This window comes from Bufo gargarizans, chromosome 1, assembly GCF_014858855.1.
Source record: "Bufo gargarizans isolate SCDJY-AF-19 chromosome 1, ASM1485885v1, whole genome shotgun sequence".
Taxonomy (NCBI): domain Eukaryota; kingdom Metazoa; phylum Chordata; class Amphibia; order Anura; family Bufonidae; genus Bufo; species Bufo gargarizans.
In genome coordinates, this window is record NC_058080.1 from 718,170,990 (window position 1) to 718,195,979 (window position 24,990).

General features: G+C 43.3%; 1 protein-coding gene across 1 annotated transcript; it reads left to right on the plus strand.

Annotated features, from left to right (window-relative positions):
- The first annotated feature begins 1,864 nt into the window (after nt 1-1,864).
- LOC122924849 (acyl-coenzyme A amino acid N-acyltransferase 1-like) lies at nt 1,865-23,045 on the plus strand. The gene is made up of 4 exons (XM_044276335.1): nt 1,865-2,019; nt 3,298-3,778; nt 21,422-21,624; nt 22,152-23,045. The coding sequence occupies exons 2-4, from the start codon at nt 3,316-3,318 to the stop codon at nt 22,746-22,748; spliced, it is 1,263 nt and encodes a 420-aa protein (XP_044132270.1). The 5' UTR covers nt 1,865-2,019; nt 3,298-3,315; the 3' UTR covers nt 22,749-23,045.
- The last annotated feature ends 1,945 nt before the right edge of the window (nt 23,046-24,990 follow it).

Sequence of the window (24,990 nt, forward strand, 5' to 3'; positions counted from 1 at the left end):
TAAGTCAATGGACGTTAACCCTTTAAAGTGAAATAAAGTGAGGAATTGATGACTCTGCAAAGGGGAAACGGGGACCAATGTCCACAATTCATTGAGTATCTCTGCTCCAGGGCACTACAATTCTGCTATTATTGTTATTATAGCTACGTTTACTCCCATATTTATTATTCCAGCTAATACTACTACTACCAGGCCACAGTGACAGGTAAAATCATCGAAAGGAGCTACATTTGCCCTAGAATCCTGTCATATGTATATCAGGACAGGCTCACTCACTTCACTCCAATTCTGACCTCTGCTCCTCTGACAGGATCATACAGCATTATACGGATTTATAATGTTGTATGGCCAGAGTCCTGAAATCTGCTAAATTACACTGACATAATGCTGTGCGATCCTGTCAGAGGAGGGGAGTTCAGACCGGGACCTTGCACTGACACACGCTGCAAGTTCCTCGCATTCAACTCTTTCATGTGTGTCTGGACTTAGGCTCCAGGGAATGTGTAGATGTTAATGAAATGCTCAGACCTTCCAAGAACTGGCTTGTTGAGAAAACCAGAGAAAATGGTCCTGGACTAGGGGAAGAGTAGGGCGGGCTCCTAATCTCCAGTCCATCTCTGCCATAAGGACAAGTCTGCTGATTACGGCCTCATTCACATCTCAGTCAGGAGATCCGGCAGACTGTACAGATCCTCTACTTTACCACCACCTCGTCATAAATTAGGCACATCTGTGGCAGTCCTTGTGCCTGGCTGGTGTAGTTTTTTGCTAACATTTGCACCTATTACTCTTTTGGTATTATGAGCTCCTTTTCGTCTGTTTCTGCTATTTAACTCGGGAGCTTTACTTTTGGTGTTTCCTTTGGGGTTGTATTGGGTGGACACTGTCCTTTCGCCCTCCCCTGGGACACCCTGGGTCATTTTTTTGCTCTTCTAACATTTGCACCTGTTTCCAGGCATAAATGTTAGTAAATTTGCCGAGGCTGGATTACCCCAACTGCCCCGCTGTCTCTAAATAAGGCTACATGCACACGAATGTTGTTTGTTTCCGCGTCCCGTTAAATTTGTTTGGCGGATAGGATGCAGACCCATTCATTTCAATGGGTCCGCAAAAAATGCAGACAGCCCACCGTGTGCTGTCCGCATCAGCATGTCCGTTCCGTAGCCCCGCAAAAAAAATAGAACATGTCCTATTCTTGTCCATTTACGCATTGTTACAATGGATCCTCAAAAAAAAATAATGGATGGCAAACGGATGTCATCCGTTGTTTTTTTTTGCGAACCGCAAAACACATACGGTCGTGTGAATGTAGCCTTAAGCCTCTTTCACATGACTTTTTTTTTCCGTTCACAGGCCGTTTTTTGCGTTCCGTATATGAAATCATTCATTTCAATGGATCCGCAAAAAAAAATACAAAGGTACTCCATATGCCTTCCGTTTCCGTATTTCCGTTCAGTTCAAAGATAGAACATGTCCTATTATTGTCCACATAACCGACAAGGATAGTAATGTTCTATCAGGGGCCAGCTGTTCTGTTCCGAAAAAAACTGAATGCACACGGACATCATCCGTATTTTTTGCGGATCCGTTTTTTGCGGACCGCAAAATACTGAAAAAGCCACACGTTGGACTATTTTGTTTGCAGTGTCACTATCTCTATCTGTTGTAAACCGGCTTTGCCTACTTCTCCTGATGCTAATCGTCACACTATTTAATCTCTCTCACTCATATCTACTTATCTCTCCCCCATATCCTCTATGGATCCCCATTATTTATAAGTGAGATGCGTAGTTTCACCATTTCCGGCTGACACTTATTTTGTGGTGCTGTCCCTTTAACAGCATTACCACCGTGGACTTCACTCTCAGAGCTGTGGGCTGGATCTGATTTCTCCACTTCCTTTCCAGCTCTGTCTTCCTGACTCTGAGATCTGACAATCCGTCCCTTTCACGGTTACATCTCGTGGATACGTGATATGCATTGCAGTTCCTAAGCGGCTCCCTATATACTCTGCTGCAGGTAAATGGTATCCAGACCCAGAATACTCAGACAGGTCAGACACGGATCTCCATTTTATCCTACAGGGACCGCACCACAGTTCTATCATGTCTGCTGAGTTCCTTACAGGGAAACTCTACTTCTGAACAAACGATTTATACGATCTAACAGCATTTAACGGAATATCTTTGGAAATACTTTGCTTGTCTCATCTTGTTCTACTTTATGATTACATAATGTTTTATTCTCCGGTCAGGCAGAAAGCTAAATTCAAACAAAAAAAGTCCACACAGTCGTCTGCAGGAGCTCAGTAGGGATTTCTGATGGCCGTTTTCTAATGTATCTTTTCTGCTAGTTGATGTTACAATGACAAATCGCTGATAGAATCTTTAGTGTTCACTTTTGGTTTAACTTGTGACACAAAATAAGTGAAGGAGGTGTTCTTCTTTAAGACGGAGCCAGTTGCCCCAGACGGCCAAACGCGCATCATGTGGCTCAAATATCTTGGAGACACATTTGTGAACTCCCCCCCGCCCCACCTTGTTTCCCAACATTTCATGAGCAGCACATTTAGCCTGACTATTTCATGATGTGCAAATTACAATAATTTAAAGTATTTACTTTGCTTTGACAGTAGCTCAAAGTCAAAATGCATGATGGGTCACTCCACGAGTCTCTAGCAGTTAGATCCCCTTCAGTCTGTGGACCCTAATCCGTTCAGCCTAATGTGTCCAATGCAACTGTGAATGTTCAGTCCAAAGAAGCTATTGTTTCTGCATGTTGGCTGGAGAACCTGAAGAAATTCTCCAGTAAGGTGTCCTTGCTAGGACACCTTACTGGAGAATTTCTTCAGGTTCTCCAGCCAACATGCAGAAACAATAGCTTCTTTGGACTGAACATTCACAGTTGCATTGGACACGTTAGGCTGAACGGATTAGGGTCCACAGACTGAAGGGGATCTAACTGCTGGAATGCCCACCCAATTCTGAGAATGAGTGGTCCCCAAGTCCCATGTCTGAATGATGCAGTAGGCTCTATATACTTCTACAGGGTTGACGGAGACACTACTCCTCCTTAATCCCATAAAAAAAGGTGATTTTTGCAGGATAACCCCTTTAAGAGACGTGCGAAGCACACAACTTACAATATGCTCAATCCTCATCAGTAAAGAGTAGGGTTCTGTTTGACTATGGGAGATACTGAATGAGAGAACAGTATGTCAATAAATTCTTGCCTCGAAGCGTGTATTTATTTGGTTGACATTCATTGCGTTTTCTTGACTCTTGTCTCCCATTTAAGGCTCCTTGATCTTCTGACATGGTTGGTCTCATAGTCACTCCTGAGGTCTCCTTGGTGGATGAACCAGTGAAGATCCAAGCATGGGGTCTACCTCCTCAGCAAGTCATCACAATAAGAGTATGGCTGAAGGATGAGAAAGGGGAGATATTTCACTCCAGAGCTTTCTACCAAACAGATATGGAAGGGAAGGTGGATCTGGAGAAATCTCCAGCCACTGGCGGAGACTTCCATGGAGTCTGTCCTATGGGCCTATTCTGGGCTCTCAAGCCAGCTAATCCATTCTTAAGGTTGATAAAACGTGATGTCATGAGAAGTCCTTTCTCTATTCATGTGGATTTATATTCCTCATTTGTGCTAAATCCAGTTACTGAAGATTCCCCTGCTGCCACCAAAGTCATTGAAAGATGGTATGTGTCTCCAGGAGTCCAGAGAATACTAATAAGAGAAGGACGCATACGAGGAGCACTTTTTCTCCCACCAGGTAGGTAACTTCTCCATTGTCTGTCACAAGTTTAGAAAGACTATATGTAGCTTACCTGAATTTTTTAATATATGAAATTAGGCCAGGGCTGAATTTACGTTGTATGATGTCTTGGGCAGTACCTGCTGATATACTGCAATACAGGCAACATGTTCTGACATCACCTAAGTTGGGGAAAGATGTAGGAAATTTGTAATATCAGTGTTTTTGGTGAATAAGTTATGCATTGCATTTATATGTTAAAGCTAGCTCAGATTACTCTTCCTCCTCCTCATTCCTACTCACCAGTTAAAGAGCACACCAAATGCTTGACATAACTTCTTTATTAGCTTCAACTTTTCTTCATATAGAACACTGCCGCCTCCGCTTCTCTCTTGAGTATCTGTACTCTCACTTTAAGTTATTAAAGCACTTTATGATCTCTCTGAGAGGTATATATGAGGTCTAACTAATAGTTGAATTTGGTCACAATTTGCAGTATGCAGTTAGCAGTAACTATTTGCAGATTGGTTGAGTATGATCTGGTATGGTTGTATGCAATTTGGATTGCAGTCTGGAATTTGAATGGTTGCAATTGGTATTTGTAGTTTGCAATTGTATGCACTTTGCAATTGTATGCACCTTGCAATTTGGTGGAACTGTAAGTAAACACACATAACTGGTTCAGTATACAGTTCTAATCACTATATTAACAGTAGGAAGATCATATAACTGTTTTAAATATCCTATTTTGGCCTCTATGTTTCCATAAAACACAGCTCTTAGTGGAGTGAATGTCTGTTCAGCTCCTCTCCTCTGATATAGAATGATTCTAGCAGCTCCTGCTAGGGGGAATTCCCCACACAGGCTGTGTGAGGTTGGCTGTGATTGGTGAAAACTCTTGCTGCGTGACAGGCTGGCTGTGATTGGTCTAGACTCCTGCCCAGCAACAACAGATTAACTCTATGCTTTCTGTTGTTTCTGCTGTGTCATTGAGCTTACCTTAAATTATATAATGAATCTTAAAAGCATATTATCTTTTCTGCTTCTGTGAACACAATATATAAAACAGTTATATGACACCCAAAACATGAAGTCACTGTAAATAACTCTGCTTTTGTCTCTAACACATAAACATAGGAACTGTATAAAAGGTTATTGGCAGGTCCAGCTGCATAAACATACAAGCTACATTAGCAACCTAGGACAGGTCCTAGCTGGCCAGCTACACTCCCACCAAAATTACCTAAAATTCTATCTTCTTAGTGGTAGGATTTGAACATGAATTTGAGGAATTTTCCATCAAGTTCTAAACTTCCAAGTGTCTTTTATCACTCTCAAGTAGAACAACTAACTTCTGTATAGGATGTTCCAACTTGAGTGGAGTAGTGAGACGTTTTCCTTTTTTTTCACGTGTTGAGTCTACTATTTGTAACAACACTCTTCTTACTAGTTTGTCTTCATCCTTTTGAACTTCTAGAACTTTGGCTAATTTCCATTGACTTCTAGGTAAATCTTCTTCTTTCACTAACACTATGTCACCAACTTGGACATTTCTTCTGGGTGTTTGCAATTTACTTCTTAGCATAAGATTGGCTAAGTACTCTTTAGATAATGATAGATATTGAACTCTTCGCCATCTCCTTTTAGCATATAAATCCTCTTTGGTGAACTTGCCAGGTGGTGGCTGTATGTAATCAGACTTAAGGTGAAGTAGATCGTTGGGAGTTAAAGGGTCCAAACTTGTTGGATCGTTGATATTATCAACTGTAAGTGGACGACTGTTAACAATAGACATTACTTCATAGAACAGGGTCCTAAGTGAAGCATCATCTATTCTTCCGTCGTTCTTTTTCAACACTGAACTTAACACATTTCTCACAGTTCTGATTTATCTTTCCCAAACTCCTCCTGTATGGCTTGCACGTGGAGCATTCATATGAAAATCTAACAAATACTCAGTTGCTTTTTCTTTATCAATCTCTTTTATTTATTTCTTTAATTCTTTCTTTGCTCCGACAAAATTAGATCCTTGGTCAGATCTAAGCTCTCTGACAGTACCTCTAATGGCTATGAAACATCTCAAGGAGTTGATGAATGCGTCAGTTGACATATTCTTTAACATTTCCAGGTGAATTGCTCTGGAGCTCAGACATGTAAATATTAGTCCATATCTCTTGTACTCCTTGCGGTTATGTTTGGTGATGAATGGGCCAAAACAATCCATTCCGCTATAAAGAAATGGTGGTGATCGGTTTACACGATCTGCCAGTAAATCTGCCATTCTTTGTTTTTCTGTAGGTCTACGTGCCTTTCTGCAGACTACACATTTACTTATATACTTTGCTATAACTTTGCTTCCTTTCACAATCCAGTAACCACCTTCTCTCACACAGCTTTGGGTAAAGCTTCTTCCTTGATGGAAGGATTTGTTGTGGTAGTGATCAAAAATCAATCTTGTGAAGGTAGAGTTTTTAGGTAGAATTGCTGTATTCCTCACTCTGCTAGGTAACAATGCATTTTCCAGTCTCCCTCCCACCTTCAGTATACCATCCTGCAGAACAAGATTAAGCTTGTACAATGGGTGATTGTTTGGAAGCCTTTTAGGTTCTTGACTAAATTTCTTCAACTCTTCACTGTAGAATCTCTGTTAAATGAGTCTTATGACTGTTTCTTCAGCTTTCATTTTTTCTTCTACATTCAATGATTCCTTCTTTCTGATTCCCTTTGCCAAACGTTGAATTCGAGCTACTACGTTTATGACCGTATTCCATCTTGAACATCTGGCTAGTCTTTCAAGTATGTCATCATGACACTTGGCAGCAGTGCTCAATGTTTGTACAACTTTTACTTCTGGATTACCCATAGACAATTCTGTGTAAGCTTTACTGGGCGTAATTTCCTTTTCCCAAAGGAACTCTGGGCCTGTGAACCAATTTACATTTTTCAATTCTGTTACATTCAGGCCTCTTGAAGCATGATCTACTGGGTTATGCTTTGTTTCAATGTGATGCCAATGTTCTGGATTTTTTATTTCCCGACTTTTCTCAACTCTGTTGGCGACAAAGACATGGTATCTTCGAGATTCGTTGTTTATGTATCCTAGGACAACTTGTGAGTCTGTCCAAATATATTCTTCATCTATTTTCAATTCCAATTCTTCTTTCAGAAACTTGCTTACTGATGCTGAAACTATGGCTGCTGTCAGTTCAAGTCTTGGTATTGTCTGAATACTGGTAGGTGCAACTCTAGCCTTCCCCATAACCAGGGCACAGTGTATCTTTTCTTCTCCTATTACTCTGATGTAGGAGCACTGACCATAACCATAACTACTGGCATCTGAAAAATGCTGAAGTTCTATTTTCTTGTACTTTCCAAAATCATGAGGTACAAAACATCTGGGTATCCGAACTTCTCTCAAGTTTTGCAAGTCTCTTATCCAACTCTCCTCACTTGGCCTCAAATTTTCAGGCATGGGCTCGTCCCATCCCAACCTCCGTCTGCAATTCTGGTAGTATTTATTTTGCTCTGAGGATTACTGGGGCCAATAATCCCTATGGATCATATATAGAAGCCACTGCGGAAAGAATGGTACATCTAGTTACAACTTTCTCTTCAATAGATACTTCAAAGAAGAACTTGTCATTCTCTACATTCCATCCCAATCCAAGTACGTTCTGGACTGGAAGAAGATCATAATTGAGATCTACATTCTTCATTGTTGCTGCACGTTTAGAGTCACTGATGGATTCCAGTACCTCTCTGTTTGAGATGAATTTATGAAGGCGCAGGTTTCCTCTTGCGCATAACTCTGAGCTTTCTTTCACTAGTTTGATTGTAGATTCTGTGGACTCTAGAATTATGAGACCATCATCTACATTAAAGTTTTTCTTCAGAAAATTTTCTGCTGATGGGCAATCCTTTTCATTCTGATTGGCCAGGTACTTCATACCATAAAACGCGCAACCTGGAGATGATGCTGCTCCAAACAAGTGTACGTTCATTCTGTATTCTGCTGGCTCTATATCTGTATCTCTGTTCTCCCACCATAGAAACCTCAGGAAGTCTCTATCTTCATTTTTCACATGAAACTGGTGAACATCTTTTCAATGTCACACATGATTGCTATGGGATACTTTCTGAATCTACAGAGTACTCCAGGCAGAGTGTAAGAGCTGGTCCTTTTAGTAGATGATCATTCAATGCAACACCATTGTACTTTGCTGAGCAATTAAATACTACTCTAATCTTATCTGGTTTCTTTGAGTGGTAAACACCTTGATATGGTATGTACCATACTTCTCCTTCTTTAGGTTGGTTATTAACTTTCTCTGCATGTCCTTCTTCAAGGATGCCTTCCATGAATTTCAAATAATCATTCTTGAGTTGGGATCTCTTCCCATCCTTTTCTTCAAACATTTCAATCTTGCTAGGGCAAGATTTCTGTTATCTGGCAGATGGGGTCGCTGTCTAAAGGGTAAGAGCATTTCAAGATGACCTTGTTGATTCTGCTGAATACTTTCTTCTAGAGTGTGTATGAACTTTATGTCTTCTTGGGATACACTCTTTTCTTTAGAACTTATATCTGCAAAGTTGGATTCAAGGATCTTGATTACTTTTGCTGGACTTACAGTTGGTAACTCTTGGACAGATATTCGATGACACAATCCTGTCACCTGTCTTGAGTTTGCGATCTGCTGTTTTCCTCCAACAACACCCCATCCTATAGCAGTTTGAAAAGCGTAGGTGTCACCACCAGACATCTGAGAAGCTCTGACAGATGCCTTTCAGAACCTCCTCCTTGAGCTTCCTTTTGCTTTGCTTTCATTTTCTCATCTCGTTAGCCTCTCTCAGCTGTCATGTAGTTGCACTGATTGCATCCCTTTAAATCCCTTCCCAGACTGCTTCACTTTGCGGTTTATATTCCTTCCTGGAGTGTGTGCATGCTGATCTTGTCTTCTACAGATAAGTTTTGTTCATTCATTTGTGTTTTCCTGTTTGCTGGATCCCAGGTGACCCTGACTCCCTCCGTATCTAGTGTAGGGAGCCGGTGGTCATGTCCCCTCACTATTATAGGGTGTTTAGGTGTTATACAGTTGAGGTACGAGGATATGCGATCATCTACCATTGAGATTTTCGCATAGGCTGAGCAGTTAGGGAGAGAGCCAGGTCTGTTGCAGGGCTCTCTCTTTTGTTCCTTAGTTTTGGATCCAGTCAGTCGGATCTTCATTTTGTGTCTTCTTGTTTTCTGTACACCTTCCGTGACAGTAGGGTTTACCCTTTCCTCCTGTGATTACCTTTCGTGGTACCAAGGCTTTAGGACAATAGTAACCTATCAACAGTCCAACACCAAACTCCTTCAGGGGGGGACATTTCATGAGATATGACAGATAGGTGCTCCCATTCATTGGCTGTTTCACAGGTAGGTATGTGATCTCGATCTAGAGGTATAACGTCTTTTGTATAAGATGGAGGTAGATGTAATGTGAAATTTGAATGAAGTCCTCTAACTCTCAGTCCTTTGACCCTTTGACTGTTCACTAATATGTCTCTCCCCGTCATTGTGGTGAGTTTGAGCGTCACTGGTTCTGTAGCCACTTGTAATTTTCTTGCAGATTTCTTGATCAATGAAGGTGACGCCACTCTGGGCATCCAGTAGCGCATAGGCGTATACCTTCTTATTCCTCCTTTTAGGATTTGAAATGCAAACTTATACAACCATTGATGTGCTGTTGCTTTCTCCTTCCCTCACTCTGCAAGAGAATACTGATACTTTCTTTCCTTCGTCGGTATCTTTAGGTATTGAGGATTTATCTTTCTTTGGACGTTCTTCATGTAGTGGTGTTGTCACGACTGTGACTGATCCAGACAGGTCTGGGAGGAGAAGGTCGCAGCGACTTGCTACTCGCGATAGCTTGTGAGTTTGCTCCGTGGTTCAGGGTATGTCATCCGGGTTTTGCCTTGTGAACCTTTTTGTCCTGACTGGGAGTTTGTAGGCATCCTTCTCAGGTGAGTCCTGTCTGCCACTCCCAGCTACTATATTAGTTTCAGTTTCACTTGCAGTCATTGCCAGATATAGTCCTTACTTCCAGTGCTATTCTGACCTTTGAAGGAGATCGTTTGACGGTGTTGCTGTGGAGCTCTTGTCTGGCGTGGACTGTCGTTAATGGGATCACCTTCTCTGCTCGTGACTGGATAAGTCTATCTATGTTATAGATTGTTTGTTTGTTTGTTGCTGTCTTCCCCTGTTGTTCTCCTAGACATGAGTGATGGTGACTAGTGCTCCCATCTGCCTTTCCCCAGTCTAGTCTTGTTAGGGTGACTGAGGGTTTAGGCATCCTGCTCGCCGCACGGGTTCACACCCCGTCTAGGGTATCAGGGCAGACAGGTGCCAGCTTAGGGTTAGTCAGGGGTGACCGTCCTATTTCCCATCCGTAGATAAGGGTCCCCCTTCCCCTCCGTCTGGTGCGACACGACTGCTGCTGGGATAGCGGTCGTGACAGTATATCTGGCCCTTTAAAAAAAAAAAAAAGTTACATTTCTTTTTTTTTTTTTTTGCTTGCTGTTTTGCTTTGTATTTTTCTGTTCCACTATGGATCCGGTTACGGTTTTGGTGAAACAATTACAGGGGTTATCCCTTGAAGTGGCAGGATTAAAAGCAACAGTGCTGCAGCAGCAGCAGCGATCCTTGGGTTCCACCGTTGCTACGGGAAACCAGGGTACTCCTGAGCCAAAAGTGGCTTTACCTGATAGGTTCTCAGGAGGGAGAGACCAATTTGTAACCTTCAGAGAAGCTTGTAAATTGTTCTTCAGGTTACGCCCTAGATCCTCCGGCGGTGAGGAACAACGGGTGGGCATTGTAATTTCGCTCCTGCAAGGAGATCCGCAGGCTTGGGCTTTCTTCCTACCATCAGACTCTCCGGCCTTACGATCAGTGGAGGAGTTTTTTGAAGCCCTGGGTCTCGTATATGATGACCCGGACAGGGTCTCACTGGCTGAGTCTAAGCTACGTAGACTTCGGCAAGAGAACCGGTCTGCTGAACTATATTGTTCCGAATTCCGTAGGTGGGCTACTGATACATTATGAAACGACTCGGCCCTTAGGAGTCAGTTCTGCCAGGGGTTGTCTGAAAAATTAAAAGACGCGCTGGCGGTATACGAGGTCCCTGGGTCTCTTGAGGCTGCTATGTCTCTGTCCATAAGAATCGACAGACGACTCAGGGAGAGACTATTAAATTCTATAGAGGCCTCTATAGGGCAGGGATCGGTTTGTTATGATCCAGTCGAACCAATGCAAATAGGGGGCACCACTAGACGGGTGAATCCTCCTAAGGTCCGCCGTAGGTCAGAGGTTTGTTTTCGTTGTGGGGGAGGGGTGATTTTGTAAAGGTATGTCCCTCAGAACCCAAGAGACCACAAACAAAGGAGCCGCTGAAAACTAGAGTCCCCAGATTGTGCGGAGGATAACAGTCTGGGCGTATTCGTTTCCTCCATACGCATGTCTCAGTTTTTGTTGTCCGCTACCGTTGAGGCAGGCAATAAGACTGAGATCTGTTCCGTCTTTTTGGACAGTGGGGCAGGGGTCAACTTGGTGGATTCACGGTTTGCTCAGGCTCTGGGTTTTACTCCGGAATCGGTACGCAGAACTATTCCTGTTTTTGCCATCGACTCCTCCCCTCTTACTCAGAGAGATTTAACTCAGATCATCCATAATATCCATCTGCAGGTAGGGGACCTCCATAAAGAGCATATCTCTTGTTATGTCCTGGACGGTCTTCCGGCTCCTATGGTATTGGGGCTTCCCTGGCTGGTGACTCACAATCCAGTGGTGGATTGGCAGGCCGGGGAGATTGTGGAGTGGAGTGAACATTGTAAGGACAACTGCTTGAGTAGTAGGTGCTCTACACTCTCTTTAACATCTCTACCTGCCTTTCTGTCAGATTTTATGGATGTGTTTTCTGAGAAGGGTTGTCAGGGGTTACCACCTCATCGTCCATATGATTGCCCGATTAATCTTTTACCTGGGGCAAAACTACCTAAAACCCGGTTATACAATCTTTCCGGCCCGGAGAGGAAGGCTATGAAAGATTATATTTCGGAGAGTTTGGCTAAGGGACACATCAGACCCTCTTCTTCACCCGTGGCTGCAGGGTTCTTTTTTGTTAAAAAGAAAGATGGGGGCCTGCGTCCTTGCCTGGATTTCCGGGAAATAAACCGGATAACTATCCGAGATCCCTATCCTCTTCCTCTCATTCCCGACCTCTTTAATCAGGTTGCTGGTGCTAAATGGTTCTCCAAAATGGATCTCAGAGGAGCCTATAACCTGGTTCGCATCAAAGAGGGGGATGAGTGGAAGACGGCTTTTAATACTCCGGAAGGGCATTATGAAAATCTGGTCATGCCATTTGGTCTTACTAATGCGCCTGCGGTGTTCCAACATTTTGTCAACGATATTTTTAGTCACCTTATCGGGAGATTTGTTGTGATATATCTTGATGACATCCTGGTCTATTCTCCGGATCTGGAGACACATAAGATCCATGTGAGACAAGTGCTGCAGATATTAAGGGCCAACAAATTGTTTGCTGAATTAGAAAAATGTGTGTTCGCCGTAAAAGAACTGCCATTTCTGGGGTATGTGTTGTCAGATTCAGGTTTCCGCATGGATCCAGAGAAAGTCCGGGCGATTATGGACTGGGATCTGCCTGAGAACCTGAAGGCATTGCAACGCTTCCTGGGGTTTGCCAATTTTTATAGAAAGTTTATAAAGAACTATTCCTTGGTGGTCAAACCACTGACGGACATGACCCGAAAGGGATCCAATTTTTCCAAATGGTCACATGCAGCCAAAACTGCCTTTACATCTCTGAAGGAGAGATTCACCTCTGCCCCTATTCTCATACAGCCAGATGTCTCGCTTCCTTTTATTGTAGAGGTTGACGCATCAGAGGTGGGGGTGGGAGCGGTACTTTCTCAGGGCCCGTCCCCTGGTGAATGGCGTCCGTGTGCTTAATTTTCGAAGAAACTGTCTACTGCAGAAAGGAACTATGATATTGGCAACAGGGAACTTTTGGCTATTAAGTTGGCCTTTGAGGAGTGGCGTCATTTTTTGGAGGGGGCGGTTCATCCCGTCACAGTGATTACTGATCGCAAAAACTTATTATATCTGGAGTCTGCTAAACGTCTCACCCCTAGACAGGCTCGGTGGTCGTTATTTTTTACTAGGTTTAATTTTGTAATAACCTATCGCCCGGGGGCAAAAAATACTAAGGCGGATGCATTGTCTCAACGTTTTCCTGGAAGGGGTGATGTTGAGGTACCAGAGCCTATTTTGCAAAAGGGGGTGGTGGTCTCTGCATTACACTCAGGTTTAGAGGGGAGGGTGTTGGAAGCTCAGGGGGACGCCCCGGCCTCCTGCCCCTCAGGTAAACTGTTTGTGCCAGAAAATGTACGCCTGGAGATACTAAAAGAACACCATAACTCCACACTGGCAGGACACCCAGGTAGTAAGGCAACCTCTGAATTAGTGTCTCGTCGGTTCTGGTGGCCTAAGTGGCGCCAGGAGGTGTTTAATTTTGTGTCTGCATGTGCTACCTGTGCTCGTTCTAAGGTAGATCATACTCGTCCAGCAGGGCGTCTTTTACCTCTGGCCATCCCCAACAGGCCTTGGACACACCTATCAATGGATTTCATTACGGATCTACCAGTATCAGCTGGGAAGACTGTTATTCTTGTAGTTGTTGACAGATTCAGTAAAATGGTGCACTTTATTGCTCTTACCGCATTGCCTAATGCTAACACACTGGCTCAGGTTTTTATTGACCACATCGTGAAGCTTCACGGGGCCCCTTCCGATATTGTTTCAGATCGTGGTACCCAATTTGTTTCTAAATTTTGGAAAGCTTTTTGTTCTCGTTTAGGGGTTCATCTGTCATTTTCTTCATCTTTCCATCCACAGTCCAACGGTCAGACTGAACGTACCAATCAAAACCTAGAGACATATTTGAGATGCTTTGTTTCAGAAAATCAGGAGGAATGGTCATCTTATTTACCGTTAGCCGAGTTTGCCATTAATAATCGTCGTCAAGAATCCACCGATAAGTCACCATTTTTTGGTGCGTATGGTTTCCATCCTCAGTTTTGTACGTTTAGTGAGGGGAGGCCGTCTGGGATTCCCGAGGAGGAACGATTTGCGTCTTCACTTTCATCAGTGTGGCAGAGTGTGCAAGAAAGTTTGAAGAGAATTGGTGGTAGATACAAACGTGTGGCTTATAAGAAGCGCTCTGAAGGTCCAGACCTTGGGGTGAATGACTTGGTGTGGTTGTCTACCAGAAATATCAAGTTGAAGGTTCCCTCGTGGAAATTAGGTCCGAGATTTATTGGTCCTTATAGGGTAATTAAGATCATTAACCCGGTGGCTTTTCGTCTGGAGCTACCTTTAGACTCTAAGGATCCATAATGTCTTCCACAGATCTCTGCTTAAGAGATATGTAGAACCTCCTGAACCATTGCCACTACCGCCTCCACCGGTGGTTGTTGATGGCAGTTTTGAGTTTCAGGTAGAAAAGATTGTTGATTCACGATATGTTCGCCGCTCTCTTCAGTACCTGGTGCACTGGAGAGGTTATGGTCCCGAAGAGAGAATGTGGGTGCCAGCATCAGAGATAAAGGCGGACAGACTCATTCGGGCTTTTTATAGGTCCCATCCGGAGAGGCCTGGTCTTGAGGGTCTTGTGGCCCCTCGTAGAAAGGGGGGTACTGTCACGACTGTGACTGATCCAGACAGGTCTGGAAGGAGAAGGTCGCAGCGACTTGCTACTCGCGATAGCTTGTGAGTTTGCTCCGTGGTTCAGGGTATGTCATCCGGGTTTTGCCTTGTGAACCTTTTTGTCCTGACTGGGAGTTTGTAGGCATCCTTCTCAGGTGAGTCCTGTCTGCCACTCCCAGCTACTATATTAGTTTCAGTTTCACTTGCAGTCATTGCCAGATATAGTCCTTACTTCCAGTGCTATTCTGACCTTTGAAGGAGATCGTTTGACGGTATTGCTGTGGAGCTCTTGTCTGGCGTGGACTGTCGTTAATGGGATCACCTTCTCTGCTCGTGACTGGATAAGTCTATCTATGTTATAGATTGTTTGTTTGTTTGTTGCTGTCTTCCCCTGTTGTTCTCCTAGACATGAGTGATGGTGACTAGTGCTCCCATCTGCCTTTCCCCAGTCTAGTCTTGTTAGGGTGACTGAGGGTTTAGGCATCCTGCTCGCCGCACGGGTTCACACCCCGTCTAGGGTATCAGGGCAGACAGGTGCCAGCTTAGGGTTAGTCAGGGGTGACCGTCCTATTTCCCATCCGTAGATAAAGGTCCCCCTTCCCCTCCGTCTGGTGCGACACGACTGCTGCTGGGATAGCGGTCGTGACAGGTGTAGGATGGCGTCCTTTGCAAACGCTGCATGTGGCCTTTTTTTTACACTCCTTAGTAACATGGCCTTTTCTTAAGCATCTGAAACACAGTTGGTTATCTAGTACACACCTTTTCTTTTCATCTGGGGATTTCTCCTTCAATTGTTGGCACTTGTGTATGGAGTGGTTCTCTCCACAGAATATACATTTGAAGTTAGTCTGAAGATTTGTCGGTTCTGTCTCTCTACTGATCCCAGTAGTGACTTTGGACTTGCTCTCGTAGGTATCTGGACCTTTAGCTGCTGTGTTGGTTGCAAAGCTAGTTGCTCTTGCGCGTCTTATATCTCTCACAGGCCTTTCTTCTAAGGATTTTAAGACATAAGATGCTGTTACTGGATTACATGCTATCAGTGCTTCCACATTGATGAACTCAGAGAACGTTTTAAAACTTGGGAAGTCCTTGCCTAGATCTAACTGTTCAGTCACATAGCGATTCCATCTAGAAGCCACTTCTTCATGGTAGCTTAGTTAGCATCCTGTGGTTTTCTAGATAATCGTGCAGTACTTATAGTCCTCGTACATGTGGGATGGCATTGCTGCATGCTTGCAGGAAGTCACCATACTTTTGGAGTTTGAAGTGTTCTTTAGGACCTACTTTAGGCCAGTTATTCAGTTTCTCTCTAAAGGCTCTTTGTACTAAGAAAGGATGACCATATCTTGCATTCAATTTTTCCCAAGCTTGCTTGTAGGCTTCTTCGTCTTTTCTATAGAAGTTACCTTCAAGAACTTCCTTGGCTTCTCCACCAACATATCTCTGAAGGTAGAATAACTTGTCGACTGGACTGAAGCAATGATGCTCAATGATCATTTCAAAACTTGTCTTCCACTCTATGAACTTCAGTACATCTCCTGAAAATACAGAAGGTTCCTGAACGGGAAGTCTAGCTAGGACTGTTCTCTGTGGTCTTGCTGGGACAATGCTTGTAACACTCTCCCAAGCATTGCTGTGACATCTAGGAATAGAATCATCCGGTTCTATTTTCTCACTTAGTTCTGAATTAGGCGAGTCCCTTTTTTTAATCTTTTCTGGTAGAGATAGTGGGTAAATTCACGCACCTTTTTCCTAACACTGGACTAGGCCTCTCTTTGTTTTTATGAGCAGGGATGGAAGGATAATATCTTATTTCTTCACTACATGCTGGAGATTTCCTTCCATTCTCCTGGGCATATGAAGGAAAGTAGGAGTCTGTTTCTTCACTTAGTACAGATTTGAACCTATGACTACTTTGACTCATAACCCACTCATGTACTCTGAGTCTGGCTTATATGATCTTAACTTCTTTCCGCCTTTCCAGACTTTTCAATTCAGCTTCCATATGATGGCGTTGTGCATTCATTTCAGCTTACATTTTATGGCGTTGTGCATCCTTTTCAGCCATCAGTTGGCGCTGCGCCTCAATGACAGCTTCCTTTTGAATTTCTGCTCTCTTGACAGCAAGTTGTTCAGCTAATTCCTTTCTTTTGGCTGAAGTACTTTAGGACTCTGATATATGGGTGGCACTTCTGCTAGCGAAGGAAGTCACACTTGAGATTGTGGTACCACCTAAGGACCTAGCATAGTCTCTCATAAAAAGCTCATTCATTCTACTTCTTGCTTTAACTTCATCATAGTTTTCTGCAGATGATAGTTCTCTCATGAGCTCTACCAAATCTTTAGTGACCGCAGTACATGTGTCCATGTTTCTTACAGTATCCTGGGAAGGTGTCGTAGATGACTGCAGGTTGACATATGCTGTCTCTACCATATCACTCAAGTTCCCTTTTATACTTTCTTGCTTTAGCTTTCCACGAATGCCTCTAATTAGATCATCTGTTTGGGCTATATTTGTTTGAGGCAAGACTAATGCTGCATCAGACTCTTCTACCTCAGACAGGTTCCCTTGCTCTTCAACTTCTACTCTATCTAGCTTTGTATCCTCTAACAGTGGCATGGTAATACTAGGCTCAGACATTTTACTTTCAATGCTATCACAATCGATACAAATAAAAAGATGCCGTTCAGTTTAAATGCAATACTGACAAAATGCAGAAATAAATTACTTTCACTTTAAATACTTTAGAGTCCATATACTACAAACTGTCCTTTGTTTTTACTTTAAAGTCTCTTATTTCTGAACACAAAAAAATGTCTCTTTATGCCAAAACCTATGTGCAATGATAAGTAATAAAAGGAAAGATCTGACCTTATTCTGAAGAGCAGGAACAAATGTCAGTCTTAAAGGAGACGTGTCTTTTCTTGATATGGTGCGATGCTCTGCGCTGACTTGCGATGCTCTGTGCAGACTTGCGATGCGCTGGCTTGGATACGCTGCTTGCGATGTTCTGTGCTGACTTGCGATTCTTTGTGCTGACTTGCGATGCGCTGGCTTGGATACGCTGCTGCAGACCTTGGGCCTAGTGGTGGGAAACTAGCTGGCTGCAGTACGTGGACACTCCATGGATAGCGGTGTGGGCACTCTAGCTCTGGACTTTGGCCTCCCACCATACGTCTCTTTCTTTCTCTAGGGATTGCAGGAGGGTTGGCGCTCTTTCTCTGACTATTTTGCCTTTGCCGTTCTGCCACTTTAAGAGTCGGCTGCAGTTTGACTAATGCACACGTTCTATGGCCTCTATGGTAGCTCCGCTGAGATGTCTTTGCTTGCTCACTCAGGGAACAGTTGCTTCGCTGCAATATATGCTGGCGCTCCGCTGCTCTAATGCGCTCTTTACTGTGCAAGCTGAGGAGCGCTATCACCTCGCCCTCTGAGGGTAATCGTTCCACTGTGGCAGGCGCAGCACTATGAAGTGTCTTTTGCGCTGTGGCATTAGAAAAATTTTGGTATCTCTGACTTTTTTGTCTAACCAGACTGTCTATTACTCTGTAATTCCAGTAAGAGCACACCAAATTCTTGAAATAACTTCTTTATTAACTTCAACTTTTCTTCATATATAACACTGCCGCCTTCGCAGCAGATAGTCCATGTACATAACACGTGTGGAAAAGATATCACAAAATGGCGGTATGCATAACTGTTCAATCTTGTCATTCAACATAAAATGGTGGATATATTTTTCTCTTGAGTATCTGTACTCTCACTTTAAGTTATTTATACACTTTATGATCTCTCTGACAGGTATATCTGAGGTCTAACTAATAGTTTACTTGCTGAATTTAGTCACAATTTGCAGTATGCAGTTAGCAGTAACTATTTGCAGATTGGTTGAGTAGGATCTAGTATGGTTGTATACAATTTCGATTGCAGTATGGAATTTGAATGGTTGCAATTGGTATTTGTAGTTTGCAATTGGATGCAATTTGCAATTGTATGCTTGCAATTTGGTGGAACTGTAAGTAAACACACATATAACTGGTTCAGTATACAGTTCTAATCACTATATTAACAGTAGGAACATTATATAACTGTTTTAAATACCTATTTTGGCCTCTCTGCTTCCATAAAACACAGCTCTTAGTGTAGTGAATGTCTGTTCAGCTCTCCTAGGGGGAATTCCCCACACAGGCTGTGTGTGAGGCTGGCTGTGATTGGTTTAGACTCCTGCCCAGCAACAACAGATTAACTCTATGCTTTCTGTTGTTTCTGCTGTGTCATTGAGCTTACCTTAAATTATATAATGAATCTTAAAGACATACTATCTTTTCTGCTTCTGTGAACACAATATATAACAGTTATATGACACCCAAAACATCAAGTCACTGTAAAAAACTCTGCTTTTGTCTCTAACACATAAACATAGGAACTGTATTAACATACAAGCTATATTAGCAACCTTGGACAGGTCCTAAATGACCAGCTACACAACCGCCAATCTGATATGGATGATCAATCCTTAAAAGCCTGGAGAACCCCTTTAAGTGTCCATGATTGGTATTACTGCTGGTCGCGGACATTAGCCGTCGGTGCCTGCTATATGAAACAGTAGGCACCTGCTCAGTTCTGGAGTGGGTGCCATCTTTAAAGACCCGGCGTGACAAACTATTACATCACATATCAGAGAAGGGGTTAAGTACTGTCTAGAATAGCCCGTCTCTTGTTAGCCTATTTGATCCCTCGCACATTCCGACTAACAAAGCATACTTGAGTAGCCATAATAAATCACTATGAGTATGTATGCTCGCCGTAACTCTCACTAACATTCTGTCTTCCCCTGGTTCGTTAGGTGTAAAGACCAGCCATATTACCATCACTCAACATTTATTATGTAATAGCTTTAACGCACTCCTATACATTAAACACTAGTGCCCCATATTAGAGCAGAGTTGCAAATTACATGAGTGTGTCTACTTGCAGACAGCAGTCCCTCCACAATTTCAGAAGTCCTATTCGGCTTCTTCCCCAAGTCGGCGCTCGTTACAATCCAACCAACGCATGGCGTCTTTGGAATCCTCAAAGAAATGTGTAGAGCCCAGAGCTGCCACCTTGAGCTTAGCTGGATACATCATGGAATAAGGAGGGATCTTCAGTAGGAATGAGCGAACCCGACGTTTTCAGGTTTGGGCGGTGGAGGAATTGCATTATGGATTCCGTTAGCACAGAATATAATGGAATTCTATGCTGGAATGCAAAACAGAAGCTTTTAAGAGGCATCTGGTCATAATAGAAGTCTATGGGCAGCATAACGGATCCGTCTGGTCTCCGTTATGCAGGAAGGAAAAGAAAGTCCTGTCCTGCATAAAGGAAACTAGACGGATCCGTTATGCTACCCATAGACTTCTATTATAACGCAATGCAAAATTGAATGCCTCTTAAAGGCTTCCGTTTTGCATTCCATCATAGAATTCCGTTATATTCCGTGCTAACGGAATCCATAACAGAATACCTCCACCGCCCAAACACCAAACCTAAAAATGTCGGGTTCGCTCGTCCCTAATCTTCAGGTTTCTCAGCCGTCGCGACTCGCTTGACATTAGAAATCTTGCTCTCCTCTTTTAAACTTCCATTGAATAATCAGGGAACAGCGACACCTTGTGGTTATCAATAGATAACTCCAGAATATCTCTGGCTTTGCAGAGAATAATATCTCGATCCATACAGTGCAAGATCTTTATTAGAACAGGGCGTTGTAAGCTACCTGGAGGCAATGGTTGGGTGGGAACCCTATGAGCTTGTTCCACTAAAAACAGGGGAATCAAAGAATCTACACCAAAAGTGCTCTTCAGCCATGTTTTGAAATATTCAGTGGGGTTCTCCCTCTCTATTTTCTCTGCTACCCCTACCATCTTTACATTGTTGCGGAGTAGCTGATTCTCTAAGTCGCCCTGTTTAGCTGCAAGCACCTCCAATATCCTTCCATGATCCAAAACATCATTTTTGCAGTGGGGCTAAGGCATCCTCCATATCTCCCATCCAATCCTCCAGGGCAGAGGTGCACTCCGCCAGCTTTTTAAAGCCGTAGTGCACAATGTCCTTCTGTATGCCACCAACCTGCATATTCAAAGTGTTTAGTGATCTGCCACGCTTAGCAATAGCATACATAAAATCTTTCAAAGTGGGTTCCTCTGAATCAGTCCTGCATCATTGTATCAGAGCATGTATTCTTCTCCCGCAGGACTTCATATCTGCTTAGGCCTCCATGCCCTGCTCCCTGTGCACCTGCACTATCCGTATCAGAATCCTGTCCCACTTCTTAAGGGATCATCAGTTGGCGTCGATGTAACCCCTTGCTCAGCGTGGCTAGATCAGGCATATTTCTCCAGCCTCACTGCCACAGCTTGCTGTATGGAGGCTGAATGGCCTGGACGTCCCGGCATGGCTGCTCTGGTGCCATCTTAGATTTCATTTTCATGTCGTTGTGTTTTTTTTGTTTTTTTTATCATAGCCACTATCTGTCCTGCAGAGTCCACCCAGGACCAGTAGCAAAAAAAGGTAAGCTTTTGGTAGCAATTGTAGATGTCGATTATCAGGATAAATGACCTAGGGAGATCAGCGGACCAGGGGCCTCTCACATGCTCTGCAAGCCACGACCCCTGGGAATGCTAATTTATTACTCAATACACTGCATTGGAATCAGAATGATGTCTTTTACATGAACTGTGCTATAAGCACAATAAGTATTTCATGTAGCTGGTGATACTTCATTTTCCAAAGTAGCTTCTTGTGAAGGTAAAAATATTTTTTCAATGAAAGTGGAACTCCCCTTTAAGACCATCACCAATGATAGATTTTAGGATGGTTAAAATCAATTTTTTCCTTCTTATTTCCTCCTTAGGTGAAGGGCCTTTTCCAGGAGTTATTGACATGTTTGGAGGCATCGGTGGTCTGATAGAGTTTCGTAGTGGCCTCCTGGCCAGCCGCGGTTTTGCCTCGCTTGCTCTGGCTTATTTTGCTTATGATGATTTACCTCGTTCACTTGATCGAGTGGATTTAAAATATTTTGAGGAAGCCGCTCAGTTGCTATGGAGTCATCCAAAAGTAAGTTTGACTTCTTCTTACACAGTATCATGTCAACAAATCTCAAAGGCCATAGACCTTGTTTTTTCTACTGTATGTCAATAAGACAATGAAAAGAAAATACATCATAATTTGGATACAGGAAAAAACGGGAAATGGAGTGGTGGTCACACGTGTACACTACCGCTCCAAAAACAAATGGGATTTGGGACCTCCGTACTTACAATTGCTGGGGGGCAAAATTATTGAACCACCACTCGAACATTATAACATACATTTTATCACCTTTCCTGTGGATAGCTTCTGCTCTCAAGGATTCAACCCACCCATGTATTACATGGTTGGTCATCAAGTTACCACATTTCTCCTGTGGCAGCCACTGTGAGGGAAACGTATGGCCAGACAAAGCTAGTTTTGTAGATGGGCTTAGCTAGGTAATTGCCATTAAACTGCTATAGGTCGAATTAGCTTCACCACTTATACTCCTCATATAATCATACGTGTCTAGATCCATGAACCAATGTCACACAACATATTCTACTTTTTAGGTGTCAGGCGATGGAATTGGAGTGGTCGCTATATGCAAAGGAGCTGAGATTGCTTTGGCCATGGCATCTTACCTGCCTCAGGTCGCTGCTACGGTATGCATCAATGGAACCAATGCTGTAAATGGCAACAGCATCATTTATGGCGATCTCCTTCTGAAAGGCATACCCTACAATGTAGAAAGAATTCTAATCACAGATTTCGGGTCTCTCAGCTTTAGCAAAGCTATGAACAACCCAAGAAAACCAGAACACCAGGACTCTATACTCCCCCTGGAGAAAGCCAGAGGTCCCATCCTCTTTCTCGTAGGAGACAAAGACCAGATTTACAACAGTTTGTTCTTTGCTCAGGAAGCAAAGGCCAGGGCAGAGATGTACGGTAAGAAGGACGTGTACGTGCAGTGCTATCCTGGAGCGGGACATCTTCTAGAGCCTCCAGGGTCCCCTTTTTGTCCAGTATCACAGTCCCCATTCTTACCACTTCCTTTGACTTGGGGTGGAGAGCTCCTGCCACACTGCTCGGCACAGGAAACTAGTTGGAAAGAACTTCAGGAATTTCTCCGTAGAAAAATTAAATGCGCCCGACGCAATAAATTATGATCAGTTGAATCTATTGGAGGGTCTACATGACTATCGTAATTTCCATTACCTAGATTGGTTGACTCAATATGTATATCTGACATATGGTAATTTTATAATTATATGTTATTAATAGGATGTGGTAGAGACCCTCCAATCTTTGTGCTTGAGTGGGGACATACGAACAAGCCGTAGCTCTCACTCTGGTGGACTTGGACCATCCAGCTATTACATAGATAGATGTTTACCTATTTATTATTAAATACTACAATGATTGCTATGGAAGCTTTTATATTAAATGTGTATATACAGTACAGACCAAAAGTTTGGACACACCTTCTCATTCAAAGAGTTTTATTTATTTTCATGACTATGAAAATTGTAGATTCCCACTGAAGGCATCAAAACTATGAATTAACACATGTGGAATTATATACATAACAAAAAAGTGTGAAACAACTGAAAATATGTCATATTCTAGGTTCTTCAAAGTAGCCACCTTTTGCTTTGATTACTGCTTTGCACACTCTTGGCATTCTCTTGATGAGCTTCAAGAGGTAGTCACCTGAAATGGTTTTCACTTCACAGGTGTGCCCTGTCAGGTTTAATAAGTGGGATTTCTTGCCTTATAAATGGGGTTGGGGCCATCAGATGCATTGTCGAGAAGTCAGGTGGATACACAGCTGATAGTCCTACTGAATAGACTGTTAGAATTTGTATTATGGCAAGAAAAAAGCAGCTAAGTAAAGAAAAACGAGTGGCCATCATTACTTTAAGAAATGAAGGTCAGTCAGTCCGAAAAATTGGGAAAACTTTGAAAGTGTCCCCAAGTGCAGTCACAAAAACCATCAAGCGCTACAAAGAAACTGGCTCACATGCGGACCGCCCCAGGAAAGGAAGACCAAGAGTCACCTCTGCTGCGGAGGACAAGTTCATCCGAGTCACCAGCCTCAGAAATCGCAGGTTAACAGCAGCTCAGATTAGAGACCAGGTCAATGCCACACAGAGTTCTAGCAGCAGACACATCTCTAGAACAACTGTTAAGAGGAGACTGTGTGAATCAGGCCTTCATGGTAGAATATCTGCTAGGAAACCACTGCTAAGGACAGGCAACAAGCAGAAGAGACTTGTTTGGGCTAAAGAACACAAGGAATGGACATTAGACCAGTGGAAATCTGTGCTTTGGTCTGATGAGTCCAAATTTGAGATCTTTGGTTCCAACCACCGTGTCTTTGTGCGACGCAGAAAAGGTGAACGGATGGACTCTACATGCCTGGTTCCCACTGTGAAGCATGGAGGAGGAGGTGTGATGTTTGGGGGTGCTTTGCTGGTGACACTGTTGGGGATTTATTCAAAATTGAAGGCATACTGAACCAGCATGGCTACCACAGCATCTTGCAGCGGCATGCTATTCCATCCGGTTTGCGTTTAGTTGGACCATCATTTATTTTTCAACAGGACAATGACCCCAAACACACCTCCAGGCTGTGTAAGGGCTATTTGACCATGAAGGAGAGTGATGGGGTGCTGCGCCAGATGACCTGGCCTTCACAGTCACCGGACCTGAACCCAATCGAGATGGTTTGGGGTGAGCTGGACCGCAGAGTGAAGGGTATATATACAGTACAGACCAAAAGTTTGGACACACCTTCTCATTCAAAGAGTTTTCTTTATTTTCATGACTATGAAAATTGTAGATTCACACTGAAGGCATCAAAACTATGAATTAACACATGTGGAATTCTATACATAACAAAAAAGTGTGAAACAACTGAAAATATGTCTTATTCTAGGTTCTTCAAAGTAGCCACCTTTTGCTTTGATTACTGCTTTGCACACTCTTGGCATTCTCTTGATGAGCTTCAAGAGGTAGTCACCTGAAATGGTCTTCCAACAGTCTTGAAGGAGTTCCCAGAGATGCTTAGCACTTGTTGGCCCTTTTGCCTTCACTCTGCGGTCCAGCTCACCCCAAACCATCTCGATTGGGTTCAGGTCCGGTGACTGTGGAGGCCAGGTCATCTGGCGCAGCACCCCATCACTCTCCTTCATGGTCAGATAGCCCTTACACAGCCTGGAGGTGTGTTTGGGGTCATTGTCCTGTTGAAAAATAAATGATGGTCCAACTAAACGCAAACCGGATGGAATAGCATGCCGCTGCAAGATGCTGTGGTAGCCATGCTGGTTCAGTATGCCTTAAATTTTGAATAAATCCCCAACAGTGTCACCAGCAAAGCACCCCCACACCATCACACCTCCTCCTCCA

Excerpts from the sequence above, each read along its gene's own strand:
- LOC122924849 (XM_044276335.1), top strand. The coding sequence starts at position 3,316 with ATGGTTGGTCTCATAGTCACTCCTGAGGTCTCCTTGGTGGATGAACCA. Across the intron at positions 3,779-21,421 it reads AGCACTTTTTCTCCCACCAG|GTGAAGGGCCTTTTCCAGGA; the intron begins GTAGGTAACTTC and ends TTTCCTCCTTAG. Across the intron at positions 21,625-22,151 it reads TGCTATGGAGTCATCCAAAA|GTGTCAGGCGATGGAATTGG; the intron begins GTAAGTTTGACT and ends TCTACTTTTTAG.